The sequence below is a fragment of the Crinia signifera genome, chromosome 19 (assembly GCF_055691185.1).
Source record: "Crinia signifera chromosome 19, ASM5569118v1, whole genome shotgun sequence".
NCBI lineage: Eukaryota > Metazoa > Chordata > Amphibia > Anura > Myobatrachidae > Crinia > Crinia signifera.
Genome location: NC_139226.1, coordinates 37,544,331 through 37,571,485, shown reverse-complemented (window position 1 = coordinate 37,571,485; position 27,155 = coordinate 37,544,331). Strand labels below are relative to the sequence as shown.

General features: G+C 47.9%; 1 protein-coding gene across 1 annotated transcript; it reads right to left on the bottom strand.

Moving 5' to 3' along the window:
- Positions 1-8,468: 8,468 nt before the first annotated feature.
- On the bottom strand, positions 8,469-26,453 carry LOC146042390 (chemerin-like receptor 1). The gene is made up of 3 exons (XM_083162365.1): positions 26,392-26,453; positions 16,211-16,284; positions 8,469-13,467 (listed from the first exon to the last, which is right to left on the bottom strand). Exon 3 carries the CDS (start codon positions 13,437-13,439, stop codon positions 12,318-12,320), a length of 1,122 nt encoding a protein of 373 aa, XP_083018491.1. The 5' UTR covers positions 13,440-13,467; positions 16,211-16,284; positions 26,392-26,453; the 3' UTR covers positions 8,469-12,317.
- Positions 26,454-27,155: the final 702 nt, after the last annotated feature.

Sequence of the window (27,155 nt, the reverse complement as noted above, 5' to 3'; positions counted from 1 at the left end):
TCCCTACACACGGGGCGATTTCAGACATTATTGCCGGGGATATGGTCGCTGAGTGATCATATCCCCGTGTGTACGGGGTGACTGCCATCGGGAGCGCGTTCCCACGATCAGCCCTGGAGTGGTTACTGGTCGAAGGAGCATGCTTCTGTGTCCAGCGACTTCACCCGGAAAGCCCCCTGCGGCTTCCCCCCGGCAGAGTCTCGTTTTCATCAGAGACCACTGCTCAGCAATATATTGCTCCATGTGTACAGAGCTTTACAGAGTGGAGCTTACAATCTATGGCCCTTATTCTGATCGGTGCGGCCGGATCCGATTATGCGGCCAGGACCGTGCGTGCGAAACCCCGCCTTCCATACGGATCGCCAACTCCGTCCGTACGCGGTAAGAAGCTGGCCGAACGGACCGCACGTGTATTTTTCACGGAATACGCTTCCTCCATCTAAGGGAACCTCCCCCATCATTCGATGGTCGCAGATCATCGAATGCAGGACCGAGTGCTCCGCCAGCACCCGCAACCTCAGACCACACGGACATTTTTCTGTGCAAAAGCAAGGATCTGGGCGGGCAGCTGACATCCGGCGATGTCATATGTCCGCCCCCTACACGTGCGTCACGGCCGCATTACCATACGTATGCCCAGCGTTTGCATGGGAACGCCCATGAAACGCGGGGCGTATGCATATGGTAATGAGCCCAAATAGCCCTTCACGCCCCTCTCCACCCCCTGTTCGGAGTGTTCACATATCATGCGGGATTTGGCCGTACGCCCCGCTCGCACATGCGCAGAGACGCCTCTGCACATGCGCAGACACAAAACATCGGCGGGCCGAACGCACGCGGATATATCCGCACCGATCAGAATAAGGGCCTATATTCCCTAACACGCACACGCACATGCATTCATTCTTAATGTTGTTGGGAGACAATTAGCATACCAGTATATTTTGGATTGTGGGAAGAAACCAGAGTACACCCACGCAAGCACAGAAAGAATATACAGACTCTGCACAGTTAGGGCCACGTTGGAAATCAATCCCATGATCTCAGCAGTGTGATGCTAACCATTACACCATCCGTGTTGCCCTTAAGTACAGGTGAACTAGCCGGAATAGCTATAAATTCAATTGAAATATTCTGTATGATAAAAACACAGGTTTAAAAGTTACTGTACATCCACGCTAGAAATGTTTCTACTAGATGGACTTCATCATTGTCCCACACCGGCATTTAAATGCTGGTGTGGAATTGACAGCAACAACCGAAATACTGATATCCACATCATTTACAGGTTAAATTCTGCTAAAGAAAACGATTAATATTAATTGACTCAGAATAGCTTAAAAATGTTATACATTATGCAAAAGCAAAAAAGAAGAAACAGAATTGTGCAATATACCAGCTCCTGACAATGTTGCCTGTAGTCATGATCGAAAGTATTATACAACCTCCATTATACTATAATATACTCAATTAGAATTTAGGTGTTAGCTAAGTAACGTTATATATTTATTGTAGTCTGTTCCTGTTTCCAACAGTTTGCCTTTTGTTTGCAGTCAGTCACTATACGTATATGATGATGAGATTAATGTTCTAACTGTTAACATGTTTTAAAATAATTTGAATAGAGGAGCAGATACAGTATAAAGGGCCAGCCAATCAGCTCCTACCTGCCATGTCACAGACTGTGTTTGAAAAATGTCAGGCAGGAGCTGATTGGCTGGCTGTTTATCACTCTTTATTTTATCACTTTTGAAGCTTAGAGAATCTGGCCCAATGACTGTAATTTCTAGATGCAAAATATTATCCTTAGTAAAGATTCATTTTCCAGTATTAATAGATTCATATTAATTAATTAATTATTCATTACCAATACTTAATTATTAATGCTCCTGATTAATTTATATGAGAATTATTCTGAAAAGTTTTGTTTGCAAAGTTTTAAACACGCGCCACTGATTAGTCAGGAAGATCATCTAAGTGAAGTCTGTATTGTGTTACTTACAATTGTACAATAAAATACACTCACCTCTAGTTTCTATGCTGCCAGCTGGATGCAGATGCCCGAATTGCACTGAACAGCAGGTGTCGGATAGGATGAACCTAGCACACATAGGGGTGGGAGGAGGAACACAAAGGGACGGCACTAAAATTTTTAGATCTCTGAAGTGATGTATTGCAACATGAGTCCTGTACATCATCTGAAGGGTATGGATCATTAGGTCACCACAATGTTGGTCGACACCATTCGGTCGACATGGATTTAGGACGACATGAGTTTAGGTCCACATGTAGAAAGGTCGACAGGAGTCTAGGTCAACATGGGTTAGGTCTACAGGGGCATTAGGTCGACATGGGGTTTTTCAAATTGGTACTTATGTATAAGCCGAGTGCCCGGCTACGCTATGCTGACAATGTAGTTTCGTTGTCGGCGAAGCCATTGCTGGGCGGCCGGCTAATATCAGGCGGCGGGGATTCAGCGGTGGCTGGGGGCGGCCGGGTGGACATGGGGGTTAACTTACAGTGGACTGGGTGAAGGACAGGCGGCGGGGCGGGTGGCAGGGATTCAGCAGCGGCCAGTAGGGGCAGTTACATCCAGGCGGTAGTGCAGCAATGGCCGCCATTCAGCGTAGTCACCGCTGGGGGAGCATCGTATGGTTTCCCTGCTCCCCCAGTGCCACTATGCTAATACCGTACATTGCTGGCGCCGGGGAGGAGTGTCATGGCGGCCGTGATGCGGGGAGCCGCAAATAGAACATTAGCGATCTCGAAACAAATAGGATCCAAAGGCGGCCTTGCTGCTAATATGTGAGCAAACATATAATAAATAACCCAGAGTAAAATAAACATAAAACAACAGTATATAAACAGAGCACCTGGCTGCAATGTGCCGAAGGCCCGCAGGACTCATAATACCCAGAGTAAGTGACAGGAGATGCAGCTTGCTGTAGTGGATTTCAACTGCAGGTGTAGAAACCCCAGATTGGGGACTCAGAAAGTGACTGCAGGCTGAGGGATGCTGGAGACAGGAGGCTGGGCCACAGACACACGGCTTGGAGCTCAAACTGGGAAGTGTACAAGGGAACTGCACGGTGTGCAGCTTAATGCTGACATTCACTAGCAGCTCAAGCAGGAAAGTGTAACAAGGAGCTGAACAGTGTGCAGCTAATGCTGAACACTCACTGGAAGCTAAACAGGAAGTATCACTGACCGGGAGCAGCTGGTCAGAATCCCTAATAAAGTGTAACCAGCAGATGAGATATCCAGTGCAGGTTGCTTAGCAACAGCTTCATAAAAAAAACACCACCAGCAGCATACCTGACATTACCCCCCCCTTGAGGATGGCCTCCAGGCCACCGGAGTTGTCAAGACGGACAAAACTAGACAAGACAATATACCAGACAACAAACAAGACCCCTATACAATATTAACCAAAAAAGATAGGGCAAGAGTTTGCACTTATTTTTCATTCTTCTTGATTTTAGTGGTCTAAGCAGTTTAAGACCCCACACATTCTCCGAACTGATGGTACCTTCTACCAAACCATACTTATTGACTACCAAATCAGATTCCGAGTTGGAGTCGACATCTGAGGGGAGATTAAAAGCTTTCTTCATTGAAGATGGAATCCGAGAAAGAGAAAAATTAATTAATTAGCCATAGGCAGGATTCTTATCATATTCCCTGGGTTTGTAACTAAAGCTGGGTACACATCTATACAATCCCTGTTTTCTTGAGACCGTTTGACCGACCATAGATGCGTCAGACCGCCTACAAGCAACAGCCGATACGCGTGTACACACATGTACACTTTTACTTGCGATATCCGATGTACTCCCGTCCAAACAGTTGAAAGAAAAAGGTTGTAAATTATCATAATGGGCTGGGTTAAGGGCATACCAAAACAAAGAGGCGTGAGTACATAACCTAAACAAAAGTGATTCATTTTCTACATCAGTACTGGCTATGCATCGAACAGCTGTCTATAAAGACGGGGTATGTGTCTACAGTCAGGGTGACTATGGACAGATACGGCAAACTGCTATAAAGATGGGGGAAAGTGTCTACAGTCAGCCGGCAGGGTGACTATGGACAGATATGGCAAACTGCTATAAAGATGGGGGAAAGCGTCTACAGTCAGCCGGTAGGGCAACTATGGACAGATACGGCAAACTGACTGTAGTCGCGTACCCCGTCTTTATAGCAGTTTGCCGTATCTGTCCATAGTCACTCTGCCAGCTGACTGTAGACGATTTCCCCCGTCATTATAGCAGCCGGCAGGGTGACTAGGGACAGATACGGCAACCTGCTATAAAGATGTATATTATGATTATTTCTTTAAATATACATGGGGAGAGGTGAACGCTTCTTGTGCTGTAGGAGAGATCATGCAGCTACGGAATGCCCACATGGGTGTTCCAGCTTTGGCAGTACTGTATAATCACAAGAACGGCCAGCATATCGATCGAACTTGCGTGCACACTGCACTTTTGTTCCGATATGGGCCCATCCTGTCGGATGAATATTAAACAGCACTGAACCTTCGACCGACCGAGTATGGACGGACAAGACCGTTTTTGGCCGATTAACGATCGTACAGAGGGAGTCGGGACAGCATACACACCTATACAATCGAACGGCCGTTCGTCCCAGAATGGAAGAACGGCCCTACGATTGTATATATGTGTACCCAGCTTAAAGTACTTGTGTATTATCACGGCACCCAATATGCCCGATTTGCAGACGATTTGATCCGCGGTGCGATTTTGCGGCCGATTTTTGGCCGATTTTCCATGCTTTCCTGGCGATTTGCATGCTATTCCTACTCGCACACCCCCACTGTCCAAGTCAGTCCGAAGCGTGGCGCGTGGACGCGGTACGCGTCTACCCGACCTGTTCATACACCCACTATCCAAGTCGGCATGGAGTTGACTGTATAAAGCGTGGCGAGTGCAGCGAGCCACCGAGCCCGAAGCGCAGCGATCCCCGCAACTGGACGCAGAATACACATCAAGTAATCCATGTCCCCTCGCAGGGCTCGCTGCTCTCGCCGTGCTTCAGGATCGTTTTCCACGTCCACTCGCCACACTTTGGGCTGGGTGGTTCGCTACGCTCGCTGCGCTTTATAAAATCAACTCCACGTCGACGTGGATAGTGGGGGTATGAACAGGTCGGGATGACGCATACTGCGGGGCTCACTGTAGTCGCCACGCTTCAGGCTAACTTGGATAGTGGGGGTGTGCACAGATGGAATAGCATGCAAATCGGCAGAAAATTGCAGAAAAACGGCTGAAAATCGTCCGAAGACAGGCCACTAAATCGCATCCAATTTTGGCATGCGATTTGCGGCCGATTTCGCAGGCGCCGTGATAATACACAAGTACCGGAACAAATTGATGGAGCAAAAGAACAATGAACAGATTGGGACTGTGAGTTCTCAGAAGCCAGGTTTATGTGTCCCTGGTGACACAGTCCGCATGTGTCACTTACCAGTCCGGGTAGTACGGCGGGATCTGGTCCAGGTGCGTGGTCTCTGGCGTCTGAGCAGAGCGCCAGGAGGACTTGGGCAGTCGCCATTGTGCGTGGGTGATGGTGCCCGCTCTGACTGGTCGCCTGAGTGCCCTGGTCTGGTTCCTGGCTCTGTCTCCTCGCCCTGGGAGCGGGTAGAGGCGGAGCGACAGCTGCAGTGCTTCCAGCCGCCTGTGGGGACTTCACTGACACAAGGCATACTACCTCTGTTGCAGCGTCTGCGCAACAGGCGCCATTTTGTTGAAGCCCTCCAATGACAATCCGGGCTGAAGTCAGCAGCCTATCAGAGACTCTCAAGGGGGATTAAGGACTCATGTTTGAAACAAGCTGGCGCCAGTGCTTCGCTTGTCAATCCTTTTGAAACACCAGCGTCCTGTGCTCTCCTGACTACCTCTGCACTTCCAGCGTCTTGCTCTAAGTGCAATCAGTCCTGATCACCTGTGCACGTCCAGTGTCTTGCTCTAAGTGCAATCAGCCCTGCTCATCTGTGTACCTTCAGTCTGGGTGCAATCTGCAAGCAATCCTCTGTGCACCTTCCATTTGGGTACAATCCTCTGCTATCACCTGTGTACCTTCAGTCTGGGTGCAATCTGCACGCAACCTCCTGTGCACTTTCCATTTGGGTACAATCCTCTGCACTCACCTATGTACCTTCAATCTGGGTGCAATCTACAAGCAACCTCCTGTGCACCTTCCATTTGGGTATAATCCTCTGCAATCACCTGTGTACCTTCAGTCTGGGTGCAATCTGCAAGCAACCTCCTGTGCACCTTCCGTTTGGGTACAATCCTCTGCAATCACCTGTGTACCTTCGGTCTGGGTGCAATCTGCAAGCAACCTCCTGTGCACCTTCCATTTGGGTACAATCCTCTGCTATTACCTGTGTACCTTCAGTCTGGGTGCAACCTGCAAACAACCTCCTGTGCACCTTCCGTTTGGGTACAATCCTCTGCAATCACCTGTGTACCTTCAATCTGGGTGCAATCTACAAGCAACCTCCTGTGCACCTTCCATTTGGGTACAATCCTCTGCTATTACCTGTGTACATTCTGCCTGGGTGCAACCTGCAAACAACCTCCTGTGCACCTTCCGTTGGGGTACAATCTACAACAGCCACCAGTGTACCTCCCAATTGGCTGCAGCTTAACACAGTGTCCTGCGCACCCCTTGCCTGGGTGCTACCCGCTACAGTCACCTGTGTACTCCCAGCCTGGTCACAACTGGTTCCTGCTCTTTCAATACCTTCCTCGTGGCTAACTTCTGAGACTCATTCTTCACGTCAGTGTCCACAAGCTCCAGGCTCCTCCCAGGTCCCGTATGAGAAGGACCTATATACGCCCTGCTACCCTGCAAGCTACACCTGTTCCTGGTCATGACCCGGGTCCACAGAATTCCCAGGTACTGACACCTGGCTTATGTTGGACACCACATCCTTAACTACTGAAACAGGGGCTGTAAAGGGCTCGAGAGGGTCTACCCCAGAATCACCAAATCTCTTAAGAACTGCATTATTGAAGGCTCCCAAGTTTTGAAGAATAGGATCACAAGAGCGAATGAGTGCTTTTGCCCATTGCAAAGCCTCTCCTTTAAACGCCATGAGCAAGAATATAATTTGCTGCTCTGGAATTAGTGGACCTAATTCAAGACACTGATGCATCAGATTAATGTATTGTTCTAGATCTCCGTCAAAAACAATTGGGCCAGGATCTTGATCTGGAACAATAGATTGGGAGTCTCCATCTGGGACAGCATGATTTGAGCCCCCCTTTGGGACTGGACTGATAAAACCCCTACCTGAGGCTGGACAGATCTTACCCCTTTCCCATGTGGAGCAGACTGAACCCCCTCCTGGGGCTGAACCATGTGAACCCCGTCCTGGGGCTGGACCGACTGAATATTAGGTGAACAAACACAAGGTACAGGGAGGTGGAGCAGAAGATGTGGGGGACATGGGGGTCAGAGGTAGAGATGAGAGACAGATACTGTAGATCAGGGGCAGGGAACCTTTTTTTTGTGCCAAGGGCCAATTGTATGGTGGAAAAATCCTTCGGGGGCCATATGTAAAAACTGCTCTTACAAATTGTCCTGCTGCAGCCGTCCCACGCTCCGGCGGCTGCTGCTGTATAGGACTGACAGTCTCGAGTTGCTGTTGATTAAGAGGAATCTCGCAAGAACTACCGACCTCTCGCAAGAAGTCCCCTGTACTTGACTCCCGGCAAAGCCGCCGGGTGGGTAGGAGGGCCACCCCCGGGCCTGAGGTTCCCCACCACTGCTGTAGATGGAGAGCCCGGGAGATAGTCAGTGAGACAGCCAGATATGAGACAAATGGATGGAAAGGCAGAGATAGAAGACAGGGAGATGGTCAGTGAGGGGACAGAGATGAGACAGATGGATGGAGAGGCAGAGACAGGAGAAAGGGAGATGGTCAGTGAGGGGACAGAGATGAGACAGATGGATGGAGAGGCAGAGACAGGAAGATGGTCAGTGAGGGGGACAGAGATGAGACAGATGGATGGAGAGGCAGAGACAGGAGACAGGAAGATGGTCAGTGAGGAGGACAGAGATGAGACAGATGGATGGAGAGGCAGAGACAGGAGATTGGGAGATGGTCATTGAGGGGGACAGAGATAAGAGGCAGATGGATGGAAAGGTAGAGATAGGAGACGGGGATGGTCATTGAGGAGGACAGAGATTAGAGACACATGGATGGAGAGGCAGTGATAGGAGACAGGGAGATGGTCAGTGAGGGGGACAGAGATGATCCTGTCAAGGAAGCGACGGCAGGTAGGAGGTGGTGATGGCCATCATTAATGAGGACCTCCCTTGTCAGTACATACAGAAGGCGGGAAAGGGACGATGACAATGCTTTTACGATCTCATTGAGTATGTATGGGGCTTTACACAGTACACAAATGTATAAATATTATATTTCTTTATATTAATGTTTTTTTGTATTTATTGCAGAATTTAACAATGAACATTTTGTATTTACACTATTTGGTAGATATACAAGTTACATTACTGCAGTGATTAATCATATACAGCATAATAATGAAAGATCCATAGTTTAAAAAACATTTCAAAGGAATATCACAATATCAGCATTTATTATTTGCTCTTCAGTTATGTACAGAATGAAATATCCTTGTACATTCTAGGTATATAAATATCATCAGTGACTTTCTTCCAATGGTCTTTAACTAGTGTTCATTCTAGCACCCTGCACCTTTCAAAACCTGTTACGCTCCATTTTCATGACTAGGGTGTTGCTCTCTGTTGTGGTGCTTCTAGAACAGTCTGTTATACAGACCACACTGTGCTAGAAGCTTTACAGCAGAGAGCGACACCCCAGGCAGGAAATCGGAACTGCACAGGTTTTGAAAGTTGCAGGGTGCTAGAATGACCATTCTTAATACATCATGCTGATTTGTTAACCCAGCACTGTTCTTATAATTCACATTGAATTGCATTGTATCTAAGCTTTAATTATATTTCTTCAAAATATCCATTTGTCAAGATGTGGAGACACATAGGCCCTTATTCTGATCTGTGCGGAAATTCCCGCATTCTTACGGAGCGGTCCGCACGCCACGGTGTTTTGCCGCATGCGGCCATCGTCCGTAGAAACGCCCACGTGTCCTCCGCATTCGGACGGACTCACTCTTTAAGAACAGGGCGTGTTTACGGACGACATACAAACCATGCGTGTGCGGGAGAAACACTCCGATTCGGCACGGTATTACAGAGTATTACAGAGTATGCTCGGGAATACCGCATCCGAACGGGAGCCAAGCGGTGCTACCGCACGTAAGCGGAGTATTTACGCCAAACAACCCACTATTATGTATCTTCTGCAATACATCACATGACCCACTTATTCAATTACCTATCCTCATAAAAAACTTCTTATTTGGAATTGGAATCAATTAGATGCCAATATATCCTTACAAGCATGCCTAACACATGCATTGCACACATTAACCCTTACAGCAATTGAAGCAGCAATGGTTTCAATTAAAGCACTGACAAGCGTCCTATTAGTGAGTAATGAGTAAAGGAGTCGATTCTATTGGGTTCAGGTGTTAATGCTTGTAGTCATTAGGCGTACGTTCGCCTACCGCATGAACGAGTGGTGTCCGCAAAGCAATAGTACACTTGTGGACACCGCACATTTCTGGCCTTTTTGATCGCGTGCATTCGGAGTGGTTTCCGAATGTACGCCCCCCAACATAAGTGTACTCCCCCGTGTCCGCCCATGTTTCCGCCCCGTTTTGCCCACTTTGAAACTACGCCCATGTGTCATTCCGCATGACGCCCATAATACGCCCCTATTTCCCGACTGATTGCGGTGACCAGTTTTGGACGGGCTTTGTCCGAACTGGTACCGAGTCAAGGCGTGGCACATGCGCGTAGCGTTCTCCACGCATGCGCAGACGCCGTAAAGACGCTATCCGTAAGAACGCGGTAAAGTCCGCATCAATCAGAATAAGGGCCATAGAGACACATGGAGTCCATGGAGACACATAGCTCAGCCCTGATTGGCTGAAAGCGTCTCCATGGAGACAAATCAAGCCAACCACGCTAATAGCCTCTGTAGCGCTGGGACAGCACTATAGAAGCTGTTAGCAGCGCCGGAGGAAGCCGGGTCACCCCGTTGTCAGTGTGGGGTGAGCTGGCTGTGGAGGAGGGTGGCAGCGCTGGACCCTGATCGGTAAGCAGTGGCAAACGCAGGATTTTCAGAAGGGGGTTTCCAGAGGGGCGGAGCAAAGCACGGAGATGGACACTTAGGTGACCCAGTATATGCCGGGTCAGTTAAAGTATTATAGATAGACCAAATGTATATAAATAATAATAATTATATATATATATATCCATATCCACACACACACACATATATATATATATATATATATATATATATATATATATATCAGCAGTGTAGACCCCTGGGCATATCAATGTATTGGGGCCCCTACCGATCCTCTAGCGGTAGGGGTGGGGGAAGATGTCCCGCGGGTGGTAGGGGGTATTATATCAACTGCTCAGCATGTAGGGCCTGGATCAGTAATTTCCACTAATTACCCCTTTACTGCATAGATGGTGGGAGATGGGGTGAGAGAAGGGGTCATTGGGCTGAATGAAGGGGCCCTGATACATAACTTCCAGGGTGGTATAGGATGTTTAATACGCAGAGGAGGGGTGTATAGTGGAGTGGGCTTATTATTCATAATTTTCTGGTGGGAGGACAGCTTGCTTGAGTGCAGATATCTCCAGTTCCCGGAAATAAATTTCTTAGATTTTAATGGAATTAAAAACTAGAGAATCCCACCTATCAAATGGTACTGGGTACTATGGGATCAGAGTTCAGGAGGCAGAGCAATCTGCCAACGAGAATATAAAACTAAATACCAGTTGTGTGGAGCTGGAGCAGTAACCAGCTGCTAGAAGGCTGATATCTCTGGTTCTGGGAACAGTAGAGACAAGCAACTAGTGTCCATCAAAGGAGGGGAGTCCCAGCTTTTGGAATATACCCTCAGACAAACTTTAAGTCAGACAGAACCTGAAATATCTGACTGGGAAGAGCAATTAACAGGCTTGGATGGGGACCACTATTTTGAAGTCAGATATCTCCGGTTCCTAAGGGCCGATTTTTAAAATTCTTGTACCCATGGAAAGAGGGGACCCTCAGCTTTCAGCCTAGTGTCCTTAGACTCCTGGGGGGTTTCTGAGTACTCAGAAACCCCCCCTGCGTGCGCTACTGGTAAGTATGTTGGTGTAAAAGTGAGGTGTGTGTGTGTATAATAAAGTTGTACTTTTCTGTGTGTGTTTTATTTTTAACATTCTTTTTACAGGTGGACTACAAGTCCCAGTGGGCCCATTAATGCCCTGCTGCTGGGACTTGTGGTTTGCCAAGTCCCAGCAAGCGGGGCAGGTCTGCTGGCACTTGTAGTTCACCTCTATAAAGCAATGTTATGTATGAATGATTTAACCTCATCAGGCTGGCGTCCACAGCCCACCAATGCCGGCGACAGCCCCGGGCTTCAGCCCTGGACAGGTGAAGCCTAGGGGGGGGCTTTATTGGGGGGATCCCCACTCCCCCAGGTACCCCATCCAAGGCTGACCAGCCACGATGCTCATGGTACGGCCGGGGGACCTTATGTAAAAAGTGTCACCTGGCTGTGGCCTGACACTGCGGGCTGTTAGAGCCCGATGCTGGTTTGAAAATACGGGGGGGACCCCTGATTTTTTGTCCCCCGTATTTTTGGAACCAGGACCAGTCCAAGAGTCTGGGGCTGGGTTCAGAAATACGGGGGACCTCTACGCTTTTTATCCCCCGTATTTTTGGAACCAGGTCCGGCTCAATGAGCCCGGGGCTGGTTATGTTCAGGAGGGGGGAACCTCATGCCATTTTAATTAAAAAATGTAACTTTTACATATTTTTTAATACAGGACCATGCACAGACCTCAATGATCTGTGCGTAGTTCTGGCAAATTCGCCTGTCAGACCCTGGTCTTCATGTGTGGCGATTTTTTGTAACATTTTCCCGTTTTCGCATCTCATTAAATATGCGATTTGTATACTTTATAATGGGAAAACATCTGGATGCAAGTTCCGGCGTTACTAAAAATCTCACCTTCAGAATTCACGGCAAAATGCTCGGTTTTTAACGCTTTTTTGCATCTCATTAAATATGCGATTTCGGAAAATCGCGCGATTTCGACTGTTTTTGCTGAAAATATCACCAAAAAACAGTTTTCGCATCTCATTAAATTTCACCCAAGGTTTCATCTCAGACCATCTGAGAGTCAGAGGTGGACTTGGACTTAGACGGTACATCTGCCTGCAGGGAATCCTCAGTGAAAGCTCTCTCAAATATAGACTGGAACGATGTCCAGAATCTGTCCTTGAAATCTCGACCAATGAAAACATAGAGAACAGGATTAACACAGCTGTTAATAAATGCCAGGCTGGAGGTAAGTGGTATTCCAACGACTACCGCATCATTGAGAGCTCGACTATAGCTATAACTATAGCTATCGCTATAATGTTGAGACCATTCAAGGAAGGAGAAGACATGATAAGGGAACCAGCAGACAAAGAATGAAATGATGACAGCTACGATAATTTTGAATGGCCTGGTAGACGTGGCAATGCGATTTCTTTGGATACGCCACATAATTATTGTGTAACATGAGACAATGATGAAAAAAGGAATAACAAAGCCTATGATGAATCTATATATCACTGTGTCCCTATGTCTTGATATTTTCAAGTCCGGATTATCTGCAAAGTTGTTATAGCAACGCAATTTCCCATCTCTAATACCAATATCTCTAAATATAAAGTAAGGTAAACTGAAAATAAAAGCCAAGATCCATACAACAAGCACAACAATGGAAGCCAGTCTTGGAGTTCGATGGTTCTGACACCAAACAGGAAAAATTACAGAAATACAGCGATCTATACTGATAACGGTGAGCAAGAAGACACTGGCAAATAGATTGACAAAGGCAACTGCGCTATTTAACTTGCAAATATATCTTCCAAAGGGCCAATAAAAACCAAGGGCAATGTAAGCAACACTCAAGGGGAGAAACAACGTGAAGACCAAATCCGCTATCGCCAGATTGAGGAACCACAGGACGTTGACTGTCTTCTTCATTCGAAAGACACTGAACCAGATGACCAGGCCATTTCCTGTTGTACCCAGTAGGAAAGCCACAGAGTAGATTACCATAGAGAAAACATGAAGGATGTTTGCACCATTGTCCTTCGGCACTGAGGGATCCTCGTAATCTATGTAATCTTCATATGAGTAACTTTCAAAAGTGCCATTAGAGACACCATTAATTATGTTTTCCACACTTTTGGTGATATTTGGTGTCATGTACGCATTTGTAGTGTTGTCCATTCTTTCGATGCTGGAGGAAGAATCAATTCTGCAGAGATAATTCAGCAAAGTCTGAGATTACATTTTATGTCAGTAAACACTTTAAAATGATAATTTTTCTAAATAAAAGTTACACAACAGTTCTACTTTCAGCCGAATGCATCATCTCTGTAACATGCGAGGGGGGTAGTACGAGATCACCTCCCCTCGCGTGCGGACAAAGGGAAGAGAAATCATTCAATGGTCGCCAACCATCGAAGGATTTTTCTCCCCTTCGGAAAAAAAAAGTTGGTAAAAAGCGACTTTTATTTCAGCCGGAGATGGCCGAAAAGGGAGCAGGCACTGTGATGTCAGCTTCCCACCCCGAGCAGGCATTGCTTCACCTGCATTCTTGTAGGAATGCACAGCATTTTCATGGCCAATCATGGTCCGGCATGGGGGTTTTCCCCGGACCATGATTGGCTGGCGGGCAATGCTAAGTCCCAGTCTAGGGGCGGAGCTCCAGATGTAAACAAACCCGCCCCCAGATATCGGACAGCATTGCGAAGGGTCCGGAGAAGCCCTGAAGATCAGTGTGGTGAGTATAATTTGCTTCTACAGGTACCAGGGCCGGATTGGTCATCTGGCACTTCTGGCAAATGCCAGAAGGGCCGATGGCCTTGTGGGCCGAATTTGTGCAGAAAGTTCTGAGAGCTTCAGAACTTTCTGCATTATCGCTGAGCCCCCCTCGCGTCATTTACATATAGACGCCATGATGCTGCAGCGTCATGGCGTCATGATGCGGCCATTGCTGAGCCCGATGCAGTTCCCCACATCCCGCGGTGTAGCCGGCGCAGATACGGATGTCCCGGCTGCACACTCGCATCGTGCTCCGTTCACAGTATTAAAGATGGCAGAGCAGAAAATTCAGGGGCCTGATCTCAGGCGGCGGGCAGAAGGGAGGGAGAGGTGAGGTATAATGATAATTCAGACAGCGCAAGTGTATTCGCCTTTCTGTGTATGAGGTAGAATGATGTCCGGACGGCGAACTGGCACACACTCACTGGCGTGTTGGTATGGAGGAGGTATGTACTATATGAGAGAGGGCCCTGTATCAGTCCGGCTGCTGTGTTTTTGCTCTGGCCTGTGGGCTACATGTTTGTAGTATTTTCTTAGTACTGTGCTTATGTTATGTACTCTGAGTATTTCTCCTGGCTGATCTGGAGGTTCTCTGCTGCCCATACAGCACCTGTGCAGTGTTCCTATGTCTGCCAGTATATCCTAACAACTAATGCCCACAAGGAATGTGTAATGGGCATAATGGTGTGTTCCATAATGTGTAATGGGCATAATGGTGTGTTCCATAATATGTAATGGGCATAATGGTGTGTTCCATAATGTGTAATGGGCATTACAGTGTGTTCCATTATGTGTAATGGGCATTACGGTGTGTTCCATAATGTGTAATGAGCATTACAGTGTGTTCCATAATGTGTAATGGGCATTACGGTGTGTTCAATTATGTGTAATGGGCATTATGGTGTGTTCCATAATGTGTAATGCCTCCTTTTTGTGATGCCACGCCTCCTCTCCATGAGGCCATGCCCCCTTTTTTGCCACGCGGCTTTGCCGCGCAAGGGTCCCACCTACTTCAGGTGGGCCTGTGTGCTGAAAAATGCCAGGGCTGATTTCTGGTCCCAGTCCGGCCCTGACACTATGGATTCTACTGGAGAAGGGGACCGATCTTCTATCAAGACAGGGGAGTTGGAATGAATGGGCTCTGTGTGTATTAAACTTGTATTGTAAGTGTGTCTGTGTTTTTTTATTTAACTATTTGTACTGCTGGGGCACTACTAGCCCCAGTGGGCCCTTTATTGCCCCGCATGCTGGGACTTGTGGTTCTCCAAGTCCCTGCATGCGGGGGAGGCTTGCTGGGACTTGTAGTGCCACAGCATTACACAATACTTTTTTTTACACATTAATCAGACTAGTACCCACTGCCCAGGGGTACCAGGGACAGCACCAGGCTTCGGCCTGGGCAGGTAAGTTCTGGAGGGGGGGGACTCCTTTATTGAGGGTCCCCACCTCCCCAAGACCCCTGCCCAGGCTGACTGTTAAGTAGGGTGAATGCTTTGGCCGGGGGGACTTGTATAAAAAGTCTCCCCCCGGCTGTGGCATTACCCTGCTGGCTGGTTGGGCCTGGGGCTGGTTTTCAAAATACGGGGGACACGTACTCATTTTGTCCCCTGTATTTTGGGAACCAGACCTGGCCCTGGGGCTGGTTTTAAAAAACCAGGGAACCCCTATTTGAATGTTTTTCTGATTTTTTAAAACCAAGCCCGGCTCTTTGAGTCTGGTGCTGGTTATGGCTGAGGGGGGGACCTCACGCCATTTTTGTTTATATTTATTTATTTTTCCCTTTTTTTTTACACTGAAGCCTGCACAGATCTGACTGATCCATGCAGGCTGAAGCCAATACAAATTTGTACCTGAAAAATTACGAATCAATACGCCATCGGATTATATGAATCAGTCAAATACGACTGATTAGTAAATTATCCTCCGGAATACGAATGAAAATACGACTACACCAGTCGTATTCATTCGTATTCTTTTGTATTAAGAATACGAATACGATTTTTCGTGTTTGTATTCTTAGTAAATTTCCCCCATGAACTGTTTGTAGATCTTGAGGATAGGTTTGGCCACCCCTGACATAGGTGAGGGTGAAAATTTACTAATACATGATTCATCAAAAAAGATCATATTGTCAAAAATGTTTAATGCTGTACATATAAAGTGGGTGTACTCACATTCTGTGATTGTCAATAGGGACAATATCCAGCCGTTTGAAGAAGTTGGAAATGTAGTTCTCTGATCCTTGTAGCTATATATTTGAAAAAGCAGAAAGAAATAGTCTTTAATGCAATACTTTATTGAACAAGGCAGTTCTATCTATCTATCTATCTATCTATCTATCTATCTAATATATATATATGGAAAGAAATGGGGTTTCAGAGGGCGCTCAAGGAAATAAACCAATTATAAATTAACAATTGATATTTAATAAAATGTACAATCGCATAAAAACCCTCACTTGGGTATCACAAATATACAAGTGGTGAACAATCACAGATGGATGTACAACTCTGGTAGGTTGGTCAATTCGGTCGGAGTAAAGAGGAGTATAATGAGGCCAATCTTCTTACTTCGATCATAAAGAGACCCATTGATCATCCAATGAAATAAAATATACTTTTTTTTAACATTCTACACATCATATGGAATCTTACCCCTGAGGAAGTCATAATGACGAAACGCAGTGGTTGTTGATTTCTACATTTGTGGACTGTACTACTACATCAAATGAATTGAAAACAGTTTATTGCTTTAGTGTTTAATTAGATACACATAAAAAAATCTTGAAAATTTACTGTAATAATTGTAGTCACTGCTCAATAATAAGTCTGGTGGTGGTGGTACCAGCTAAGGCACACTATCCATTGCTATATACAGTATACAGTATACAGTATATATATATATATATATATATATATATATATATATATATATATATATATATGCACTTACTTAACCTCAGATAAGGAAAGGAACAGACCAGCACTCACAGGGTAGATGAAGAAAAAAGTTTGTATTGTGTTTTACAGCAAAAGATTGTATTGTGGTTTGTATTGTGGTGTACAGCAGGTACAACATGGCTGACTCAACATATGTACGTTTCAACTGGAAACCTACCAGCTTTCCTCAACCCTGAGGTTATCTAAGGTTGGGTAAGTGCAATCACTATTACCTTCTGGACCCTGCACCACTGTAATTAACATCCTATGAGTGAGTGCCGTTTTGTTATCATATATATATATATATATATATCAAAACAATATCACTAGTAATTTGCGCTAGATAAAGGGCGGTCGCCAATAACACTAGATCCCCTACTAGAGGGATCCACACAATCCAATACACAACCCAATAGTGTTATTCGGCGCCCATATATAATTTGACAGTACAATATGTTTAGTCTTTCCACTTAATGTAAAATTATCATCCAAGACTTCTTTTTAAATATAAAACATTTATTATAAAACATATAAAAAGCAAGTACTCTTGGAAAAGAAATATTCTCTTGGAATCAGGATCATACCAATGCTGGTATGCTTTGGTGTTTGGCACTGTTAATATGCATGAAGCGTATAGAAAAGGAGTTGTCAAAATGAGTGGAAAACACAGGAATGGAGACAGAAACTGGAAACAGAACACAAAGGTGGCAAGATATTGGTAAGACAATAAAGAAGTGGCGGGGACCTTAAACAATACATGTGGATATGGCAGGACTTGCTGGAATTTTCACAGGAAAGCACTAGGTTGGAACGCTGGAGTACGTTATGAGAGCCTATATTCCTGCCGATGTTCAGTCTATAAGGATGAGTGCTGAAACTGGTGCCAAATGTGACCACATACAGCAGCCCTTCCCTTTAATCCTAGAACAGAGTTGCAGGGGCATCCCTATTTTGTACCCGGGAACCATGAATTTATACCTGGAAGCAAGAGAATCGTGCAGCGGAGCTGGTGCTGTGGGTTACGGCAACCTCTACACTGCTGAGGAAGACCAGATACACCCATGGTAGGAGCGCTGTCTGATCCGGTAAGTAAACCGCGATTTCAAGTGCGCTGTGACAGGGTATTGATGAGAGCCAGAAAGATGGGGGAGTAAGATGGACAGCGATGAGAGACAGTGAGATGGGGGAGTAAGATGGACAGAGATGAGAGACAGTGAGATGGGGAGTAAGATGGACAGAGATGAGAGACAGTGAGATGGGAGAGTAAGATAGACAGAGATGAGAGACAGTGAGATGGGGAGTAAGATGGACAGAGATGAGAGACAGTGAGATGGGGGAGTAAGATGGACAGAGATGAGAGACAGTGAGATGGGGGAGTAAGATGGACAGAGATGAGAGACAGCGAGATGGGGAGTAAGATGGACAGAGATGAGAGACAGTGAGATGGGGGAGTAAGATGGACACAGATGAGAGACAGTGAGATGGGGGAGTAAGAGTGACAGAGATGAGAGACAGTGAGATGGGGGAGTAAGATGGACAGAGATGAGAGACAGTGAGATGGGGGAGTAAGATGGACAGAGATGAGAGACAGAGAGATGGGGAGTAAGATGGACAGAGATGAGAGACAGTGAGATGAGGGAGTTAGATGGACAGAGATGAGAGACAGTGAGATGGGGGAGTAAGATGGACAGAGATGAGAGACAGTGAGATGGGGGCATAAGATGGACAGAGATGAGAGACAGAGAGATGGGGGAGTAAGATGGACAGAGATGAGAGACAGTGAGATGGGGGAGTAAGATGGACAGAGATGAGAGACAGTGAGATGGGGGCATAAGATGGACAGAGATGAGAGACAGAGAGATGGGGGAGTAAGATGGACAGAGATGAGAGACAGTGAGATGGGGGAGTAAGATGGACAGAGATGAGAGACAGAGAGATGGGGAGTAAGATGGACAGAGATGAGAGACAGTGAGATGGGGGAGTAAGATGGACAGAGATGAGAGACAGGGAGATGGGGGCATAAGATGGACAGAGATGAGAGAGATGGGGGAGTAAGATGGACAGAGATGAGAGACAGTGAGATGGGGGAGTAAGATGGACAGAGATGAGAGACAGTGAGATGGGGGAGTAAGATGGACAGAGATTAGAGACAGGGGATGGAGAGGAGAGACAAAGAGATGTGGGTTAGGGTGACAGAGATGAGAGGTGTGTGTGTGTGGGGGGGGGGGGGTAGGGCATGAAATACCGCCTATCGGTACATGTCGGCTCAAAAACAGGTGAAAAACCCCATGTCGACATTTTGGCTTTCAACCTAATGCTTGTGTCAACATATAATGACCATGTCGACCTAACCCAAGTTGACCTTCATTCATGTCAACCTAATGCTTGTCGACCTAGTGACCATATCCAATGTACTTATATACAGCACAAACATATTAAGGGATACAGTCATTAGGTTGATCTCATTAAGATCAACATGCATTAGGTTGACAACTGAAGGTCGACACCTGAAATAGGTCAACATGGCTAAGGTCTGCAGAGTTGGAAGCTCAACAAAAGAATTAGGTCGACAATGGGAAGATCAACAGTCAAAAGAGTGACATGAGTTTTTTGTCTTTTTTTGAGCCGACATGTGCCGACAGAAAGTATTAATGCCGTACCATCCACTACGGCGTCGTGGGATAAAAAAATAGTGTGCCGAGTGCAACGAGGCATTGTGCCCGAAGCATGGCGAGTGCAGCACGCCATGCGAGGGGACACACACTTAGACGACGACTAAGTCGACATTCAGGACAAAAAAGTGGAAATATCATGTCGACTTTTTGATTGTCGACCTTCTCTTTGCCAACCTATTGCATGTGCCATGATGAAATATTCCAGGTGGCGACCTAAGCCCTGTAGACCTAATGCATGTCGACCATAATGCTGTCAGCCCTATGACCAATACCCTATATTAAATGAGTAAAAACTTTGGTACTTGTTTCCTAGCACGGCCACAATCGCGGGCATCGGGTGTAATTTTTAGTGGTCTGCGACGCGACCGACGCGATGCCCCCGATTTCCCATTGAAATGCATTGAAAAAAGTCAAAATCGCGTCGGTCGCATCGCAGGCGGCTAAAAAAGGCTTAAATGGTCCAGACAGGATGCCCCCGATTTCCCATAGGGAACAATGTTAAATGCCTCAATTTACCCAAATCATCATAGGGAACAATGGTAAATGGGCCAGAAACCCCCCAAAACACCCCTGAACAGTCAAATGGCCCCCCAAAATTATTTTACGCCACCCCATGATCAACGTGAACCCGAAGCGTGGCGAGCGCAGCGAGCCCGCAAGGGGCGGCGGTACGCATCCTCCGACCTTTTCATACCCCCACTATCCACGTCGGCGTGGAGTTGAGAATAGAATAGTGTGGCGAGCGCAGCGAGCCACCGAGCCAGAAGCGTGGCGAGTGGACGCGGATACCTTCACAGGTAAACGCGTCCCTTCGCGGGCTTCACAGGTATACGCGTCCCCTCGCGGGGCTCGCTGCGCTCGCCACGCTTCGGGCTCGGTGGCTCGCTGCGCTTGCCACACTATTCTATTCTCAACTCCACGCCGACGTGGATAGTGGGGGTATGAAAAGGTCGGAGGACGCGTACCGTCGCCCCTCGCGGGCTCGCTGCGCTCGCCACGCTTCGGGTTCACGTTGATCGTGGGGTGGCGTAAACTAATTTTGGGGGGCCATTTCACTGTTCAGGGGTATTTTTGGGGGGTTCTGGACCATTTACCATTGTTCCCTATGATGATTTGGGTAAATTGAGGCATTTAACATTGTTCCCTATGGGAAATCGCGGGCATCGCGTCGGTACCATCGCACCCGATTTTTTAGTGCATGCGATGCCCGCGATGCCCCCCGATTTTTACTAACGATGCCCACGATCATGATCGGTGTGGCCGTGCTAGGAAACAAGTACCAAAACTTTTAAAGTGCTCATGATGTATTTATTGCATTTGTACCCAACCTACATTTCCTTCTCTGGCCACTGGGTGAAGGTGTTGCTAAAAAATAAACATTGCCTCACCAAATATGAAAGCCAATCAGGAGACAACAGTGGAGAGCGACAGGAAAGAGGATGTGGAAGGGAAGAATGTTTTTGTGGGTTGTGTGTCAATTTGCAATTTAAGAACTTGCGACAATGTTGTTTGGATGTTTCCTCATGACTATGTTGACTTGTATTAGTTTAGCAATGCAGTTCTGTATCATTTTTGGAGTCACAGCGGGGGATGTTTACAGAGTATTTACACTATGGGGGTTATTCTGATTCACTCGGAAAGGCACAATCACTATCTAATGGACAAAACCATGTGCACTGCAGGTGGGGCTGATGTAACCTGTGCAGAGAGAGTTAGATTTGGGTGTTTTATTGTTTCTGTGCAGGGTAAATACTGGCTGCTTTATTTTTACACTGCAATATAGATAGTTTGAAGTACACCCCCCACTAGGGTTGTCACCTCTCCCGGATTTAGTGGCAACCCTCCGGGAGGCTTTTCCAGTCTCCCGGATTCCGGATCATCGGGCAGCGCACAAGAAAAGGCGCCGGAAGTCTTCAGAGTAGCGCTGAGGCTACCCGGGCGTGCTGTACCATCTGCCACCGTGACAGGCAGCGCGGGATGGGGAGTGCCAGAGGCAAGCTCTGCAGGAGACATTGTGGAGAGTAGGAGAACGCCGGCAGGAGCCAGCTGCTGCTGCATCTAGACCCCATTAGTACTGCAGATGAGAGAGGCTCAGGCTCATCATCTCCTCCCCTGCTGTCTGCTGGCCTGGTGCACTGCACATCGCACATTTGTCAAGTCTCTGAGCTCGCCTCAAAGAGGTATGTAATGACTTGTTTGTGGCCACCAGAGTGTATAACATTTTATTTATATTTTATTTTGTTCTTATTTTCTTCACCATACATAATACCAAATACAATAGGCAGGCACTATGTATTACAAAGACCACACCCACTTTTCGGGCGAGGCCACGCCCACCTTTCATGGAGCGTGCGCACCTTCGCCGCGCGCATGAGGTTGGGGGAAGGGATCTCCAGGAATCGATGATGACTGAGGTGGCAAGCCTACCCCACACCCAAATCTAAATCTCTCTGCACATGTTACATCAGCCCCCACCTGCAGTGCACATGGTTTTGTCCATTAGAGAGTGATTGTGCCGAGTGAATCAGAATAACCCCCCTATGGTTTCTATTTGTGGTATATGTAAGAATAGTCATACAGATGGGGCAGGCTTCATCCTGGCTGGCGGATCGCCAGAACGTCCCCGCTGGTGATCCGCCAGCAGCCTCGCCATCCATCAGACTGAGACGCGCGTCTCAATCTCCGTCGGCGGGGCGACGGAACCCCTGTCCGTCTCCGCCTCAGGGAGACAGGGTGCTATAGACGAGACCAGTGGCGTAACAATGGAGGGTGCAGGGGGGTGCAACTGCTATGGGGCCATTTGAGTTGTGGGGGCCTGGGGTCCCAGCAGAAAATCCCATGTACCCTCTTTCCGTTTAAAAAAAAAAAAAATTAGGCACAGTGATGCCGCTGCAGTCATTTTAGTTCCTGGGTGGGAGGGAGGGAGGGATGGAGGCCAGGATGCGGCACAAAAGGGAAGGCAGACTGCATAGAGCACCACACTTTCACAACTGCCGGGCGCTCGCTGAGATTATGTGGCTAGCGGCGCCCGGCAGCTCCTTCAGCTTGCAGTGCGGCTTGAGATCTTCTGCTGTGCAATGAGGGAGGGTGAGTCAGCGCTCCTCCCCAGCACCTTTTACCAAGTAGCGTAGCATGGGCCCGGATGGCCGCTGGCTGCACACACTAGAGCAGTGACCACAAACAGGTAACCTTGCCAGTGCCCCCTGCCCCCAGTCAAGTGTCAGCCTGCGACCCTCCCTCGCCCCTGCAGGTGACAGCCTATGTGCCCCCCTTCCCCCACTGTCCTGCCACTGTAAGTGACAGCCTGCCACCTGCTCTGTCCTGTGCCTGCCAGTGGCGGTCGCCCCGGTGGCCCCACACATTTGGGGTCCTCACACCCACCACCCCACTACTTAGTTGGATGGCATGAAGTGGGGTCTGGCAGTGCCAGGTCAGGTCGGTAGCGCTGGCAGGCAGGGGTTCCTGCAGCGTATGTGAAGATCAGCGGCGGGGTCCATGCGGTGGATGAGAACTACTAGTTCCCATCCGCCGCAGGGACCCCACCGCTGACTTCACATACACCGCAGGGACCCAATGCCTGCCAGCGCTATCCGACCCTGCGCTGCCAGACCCCGCTGCATGCCACCCACCAGCGGGCAGAGGGTCCCTGCAGCGTATGTGAGATCAGTGGCGAGGTCCCTGCGGCAGATGGGAACTACTAGTTCCCATCCGCCAGAGGGACCCCACCGCTGACTTCACATACACCGCAGGGACCCCCTGCCCACCAGCGCTACTGACCTGACCCTGCTGCCCGGATCCCTTCCCTGCGCTGCCGAGGTAGGGGGGGAATGATGCCTCAGTTAGGGAGGGAGGATGCCTCAGAGGGGTGGGAGGGATTGCCTCCATGGCGGGGTGGGGGAGAGGATGCCTCAGTCGGGGGGGGGGGGGGGGGTTGGAAATGCCTCCAACTCGGGGGGGGGGGGCGCACAGACCTCCTTTGTCCAGTGCCCCCACAGACCATAATCCGGCCCTGGTGCTTGCAGACATCTGCCCCCCACCCCTACAGGTGACATTCTTACACCCTGCTCCCTCCTGTGCCACCACCCCCTCCCATGCCCCTGCAGGTTACAGCCTATCCCCTGCTCCCTCCTATGCCTGCGGACACCTGCCCCCACCCCTACACGTGACCTTCCACCACCCTGCTCCCTCCTGTGCACCCACCCCCTCCCATGCAAGTTACAGCCTATCCCCTGCTCCCTCCTATGCCTGCGGACCCCTGCCCTCACCCCTACGGGTGACCTTCTACCACCCTGCTCCTCCTGTGCCACTACCCCCTCCCATGCTCCTGCAGGTTACAGCCTATCCCCTGCTCCCTCCTATGCCTGTGGACTCCTGCTCTCACCCCTACAGGTGCCCTTCTACCGCCCTGCTCCCTCCTGTGCCACCACCTCCTCCCATGCCCCTGCAGGTTACAGCCTATCCCTGGCTCCCTCCTATGCCTGCGGACTCCTGCTCTCGACCCTACACGTGACCTTCTACCACCCTGCTCCCTCCTGTGCCACCACCCCCTCCCATGCCCCTGCAGGTTACAACCTATCCCCTGCTCCCTCCTATGCCTGCAGACCCCTGCCCTCACCCCTACAGGTGACCTTCTACCACCCTGCTACCTCTTGTGCCACCACCCCCTCCCATGCCCCTGCAAGTTACAGCCTATCCCCTGCTCCCTCCTATGCCTGCGGATCCCTGCCCTCACCCCTACAGGTGACCTTCTACCACCCTGCTCCACCTGTGCCACTACCCCCTCCCATGCCCCTGCAGGTTACAGCCTATCCCCTGCTCCCTCCTATGCCTGCGGACTCCTGCTCTCACCCCTACAGGTGACCTTCTACCACCCTGCTCCCTCCTGTGCCACCACCCCCTCCCATGCCCCTGCAGGTTACAGCCTATCCCCGGCTCCCTCCTATGCCTGCGGACTCCTGCTCTCACCCCTACACGTGACCTTCTACCACCCTGCTCCCTCCTGTGCCACCACCCCCTCCTATGCCCCTGCAGGTTACAGCCTATCCCCTGCTCCCTCCTATGCATGTGGACTCCTGCTCTCACCCCTACAGGTGACTTTCTACCATTCTGCTCCTTCCTGTGCCACCACCCCCTCCCATGCCCCTGCAGGTTACAGCCTATCCCCTGCTCCCTCCTATGCATGTGGACTCCTGCTCTCACCCCTACAGGTGACCTTCTACCACCCTGCTCCCTCCTGTGCCACCACCCTCTCCTATGCCCTTGCAGGTTACAGCCTATTGTAGTGATAATGGTGGTGTTGGTGGGGGATATGAAGGTTTTGCTATGGGGCCCACAAGGTTCTAGTTACGCCCCTTGTCTGAATCAGACAGTAAAATAACTTCCAAAAACTGTCATAAATAAGTCATGAGAGAGACACTGGAACTGTCTGTATTGTGTATGAGGAGATGTGTGTGTCAGAATGTACTCTATGCATTATGAATTGGTAACAATGGGCTACCCAACAGGCATTTCAAGCAAATAGTATATAAATATAGGCCAACATATTATATACTGGACAAAGGTGAATGAATTAGTACCTCAGTCCTTTTAATTTAACATCTGTGCTTAAGCATGTATATCCTGAAAACCTGGACTGCTAGTGTGTCTTGAGATTGGGAAACACTAATCTAATATCTCTATATCACTCAGGCAGCTTTGATTATCAGATCTGCCCGTAAGTACGGATGAACATTAATAAAATTAGATTATATTATTATTTCATTTTATATTCATTTACATGTTTAATTCTGGTAAATAAAACTTGAAATATTAATTGACTCAGAATAGCTTAAGAATGTTAATATATTATACATTATGCAAAGTGTTAAGGAAATGCAAAAATAGAAGAAACAGACAATGTGCAATATACCAGCTACTGCCAATGTTGCCTGTAGTCATAAACCCAGTACTACACTATATACGGACAATACAACCTACATTATTCCATACCTCTCAACTTTCTGAGCCGCCGCAGCGGGACATCTGCGTGCACCTATTGGAAAGGGGTGTGACATACAAATTGTGAGGCCACGCCCCCATTTTGCTGATGAGGCTCTCTGAGCTTCTAGCCATGACCCCAGCCCCTCTGGCTGCGGGAATAGACGCTGTGCGCATGTGGACAGTGTCAATTCCCTGCTACTCAGAGGGTGACAGTGGGGTCTCCCAACTGCCCCCGCGTCACGGTACACTGCGGACTCCGGGCAGGACTGGGGAACGTCCCCAAAAATCAAATTAAATTTGAATTCAGGCTTTGTGATGAAACTTTATATATTCATTATAATGTCTTCCCAACAGTTTGCTTTACATTATGTTTGCAGTCAGCCACTGTACATATAGGATAATGAGATTAATGTTCTACAGTAGTTCTACTACTGCCAATCAGTGATACATTGGTAATATACTGTTAACATGTTTTAAAATAATTTGCATAGAGGAGCAGATGTAATGACTGTAACTTCTAAATTAAAAATATTATCCTTAGTCGAGATTAATTTTCCAGTGTTAATAGATTAATACTAATTAATTATTTAATTATGAATTACTATTAATTAATTATTAATGCTCCTGATTGATTTATATGAAAATGTTCATGCAAAGTTTTATTTACAAAGTTTTAAACACGTGCCACTGATTAGTCAGGGAAGATCATCTAAGTGAAGTCTGTATTGTGTTACTTATAATTGTACAATAAAATACACTCACCTCTAGTTTCTATGCTGCCAGCTGGCTGCAGATCCCCACATTGCACTGAACAACCGGTCTTGAATAGGATGATCTGAGCACACATAGGAGTTGGAGGAGGAAGACACAGGGGAGGTACTAAAACTAAAAAAAAAAAAAAATCCTTTGCTTTTAGATCTTTGAAGTCATGTATTGCAACATGAGTGCTGCACAACGGTATTCTGGTTGACTCCCAAAGCTGTGAATTTCCCACACGTATCAATATATTTTGGGTGTGAATTGCAATGGGTCTAGGTTGACAGTCCAATAGGTGGACACCAAAAGGTGAAAAGGTGGTAAGTTGACATTGTATGAAGGATGGCACGTAAAAAGGTAGACGGCTAAAAATGCAACATGAGTTTTTTACGTTTTTTGGTGTCACTGTCAACACATGTCAACATGGACCACCAATTATTGTAGCACACAGGGCCGCCATCAAGGGGGTATTGTGGGCACAGCTGTCACTGGCCTAGCCACTCTGACAGAGAGGGAATGGCCCGAGCCACTCATTCCATCCACCGCACCCACCCGCAGTCATGCCAGACTGCCTCTGTTGAGCTGCCCCACTGCTCCTGGAGTGCTTCTAGAGCACAGGCTTCTCCTTGACCTCCACACTGGTGGCTATTTAAAATGAGGCACTGTCTGGTGAACCGATCAGAGCTCATGTACCAGCAGCCGCTCTGGTTGGCTGCCACGCCCAAAGCTCTGATTGACTAACAGGTTGGTGCCATATTTTAAATATCTGC

Excerpts from the sequence above, each read along its gene's own strand:
- LOC146042390 (XM_083162365.1), bottom strand. The coding sequence starts at position 13,439 with ATGGACAACACTACAAATGCGTACATGACACCAAATATCACCAAAAGT.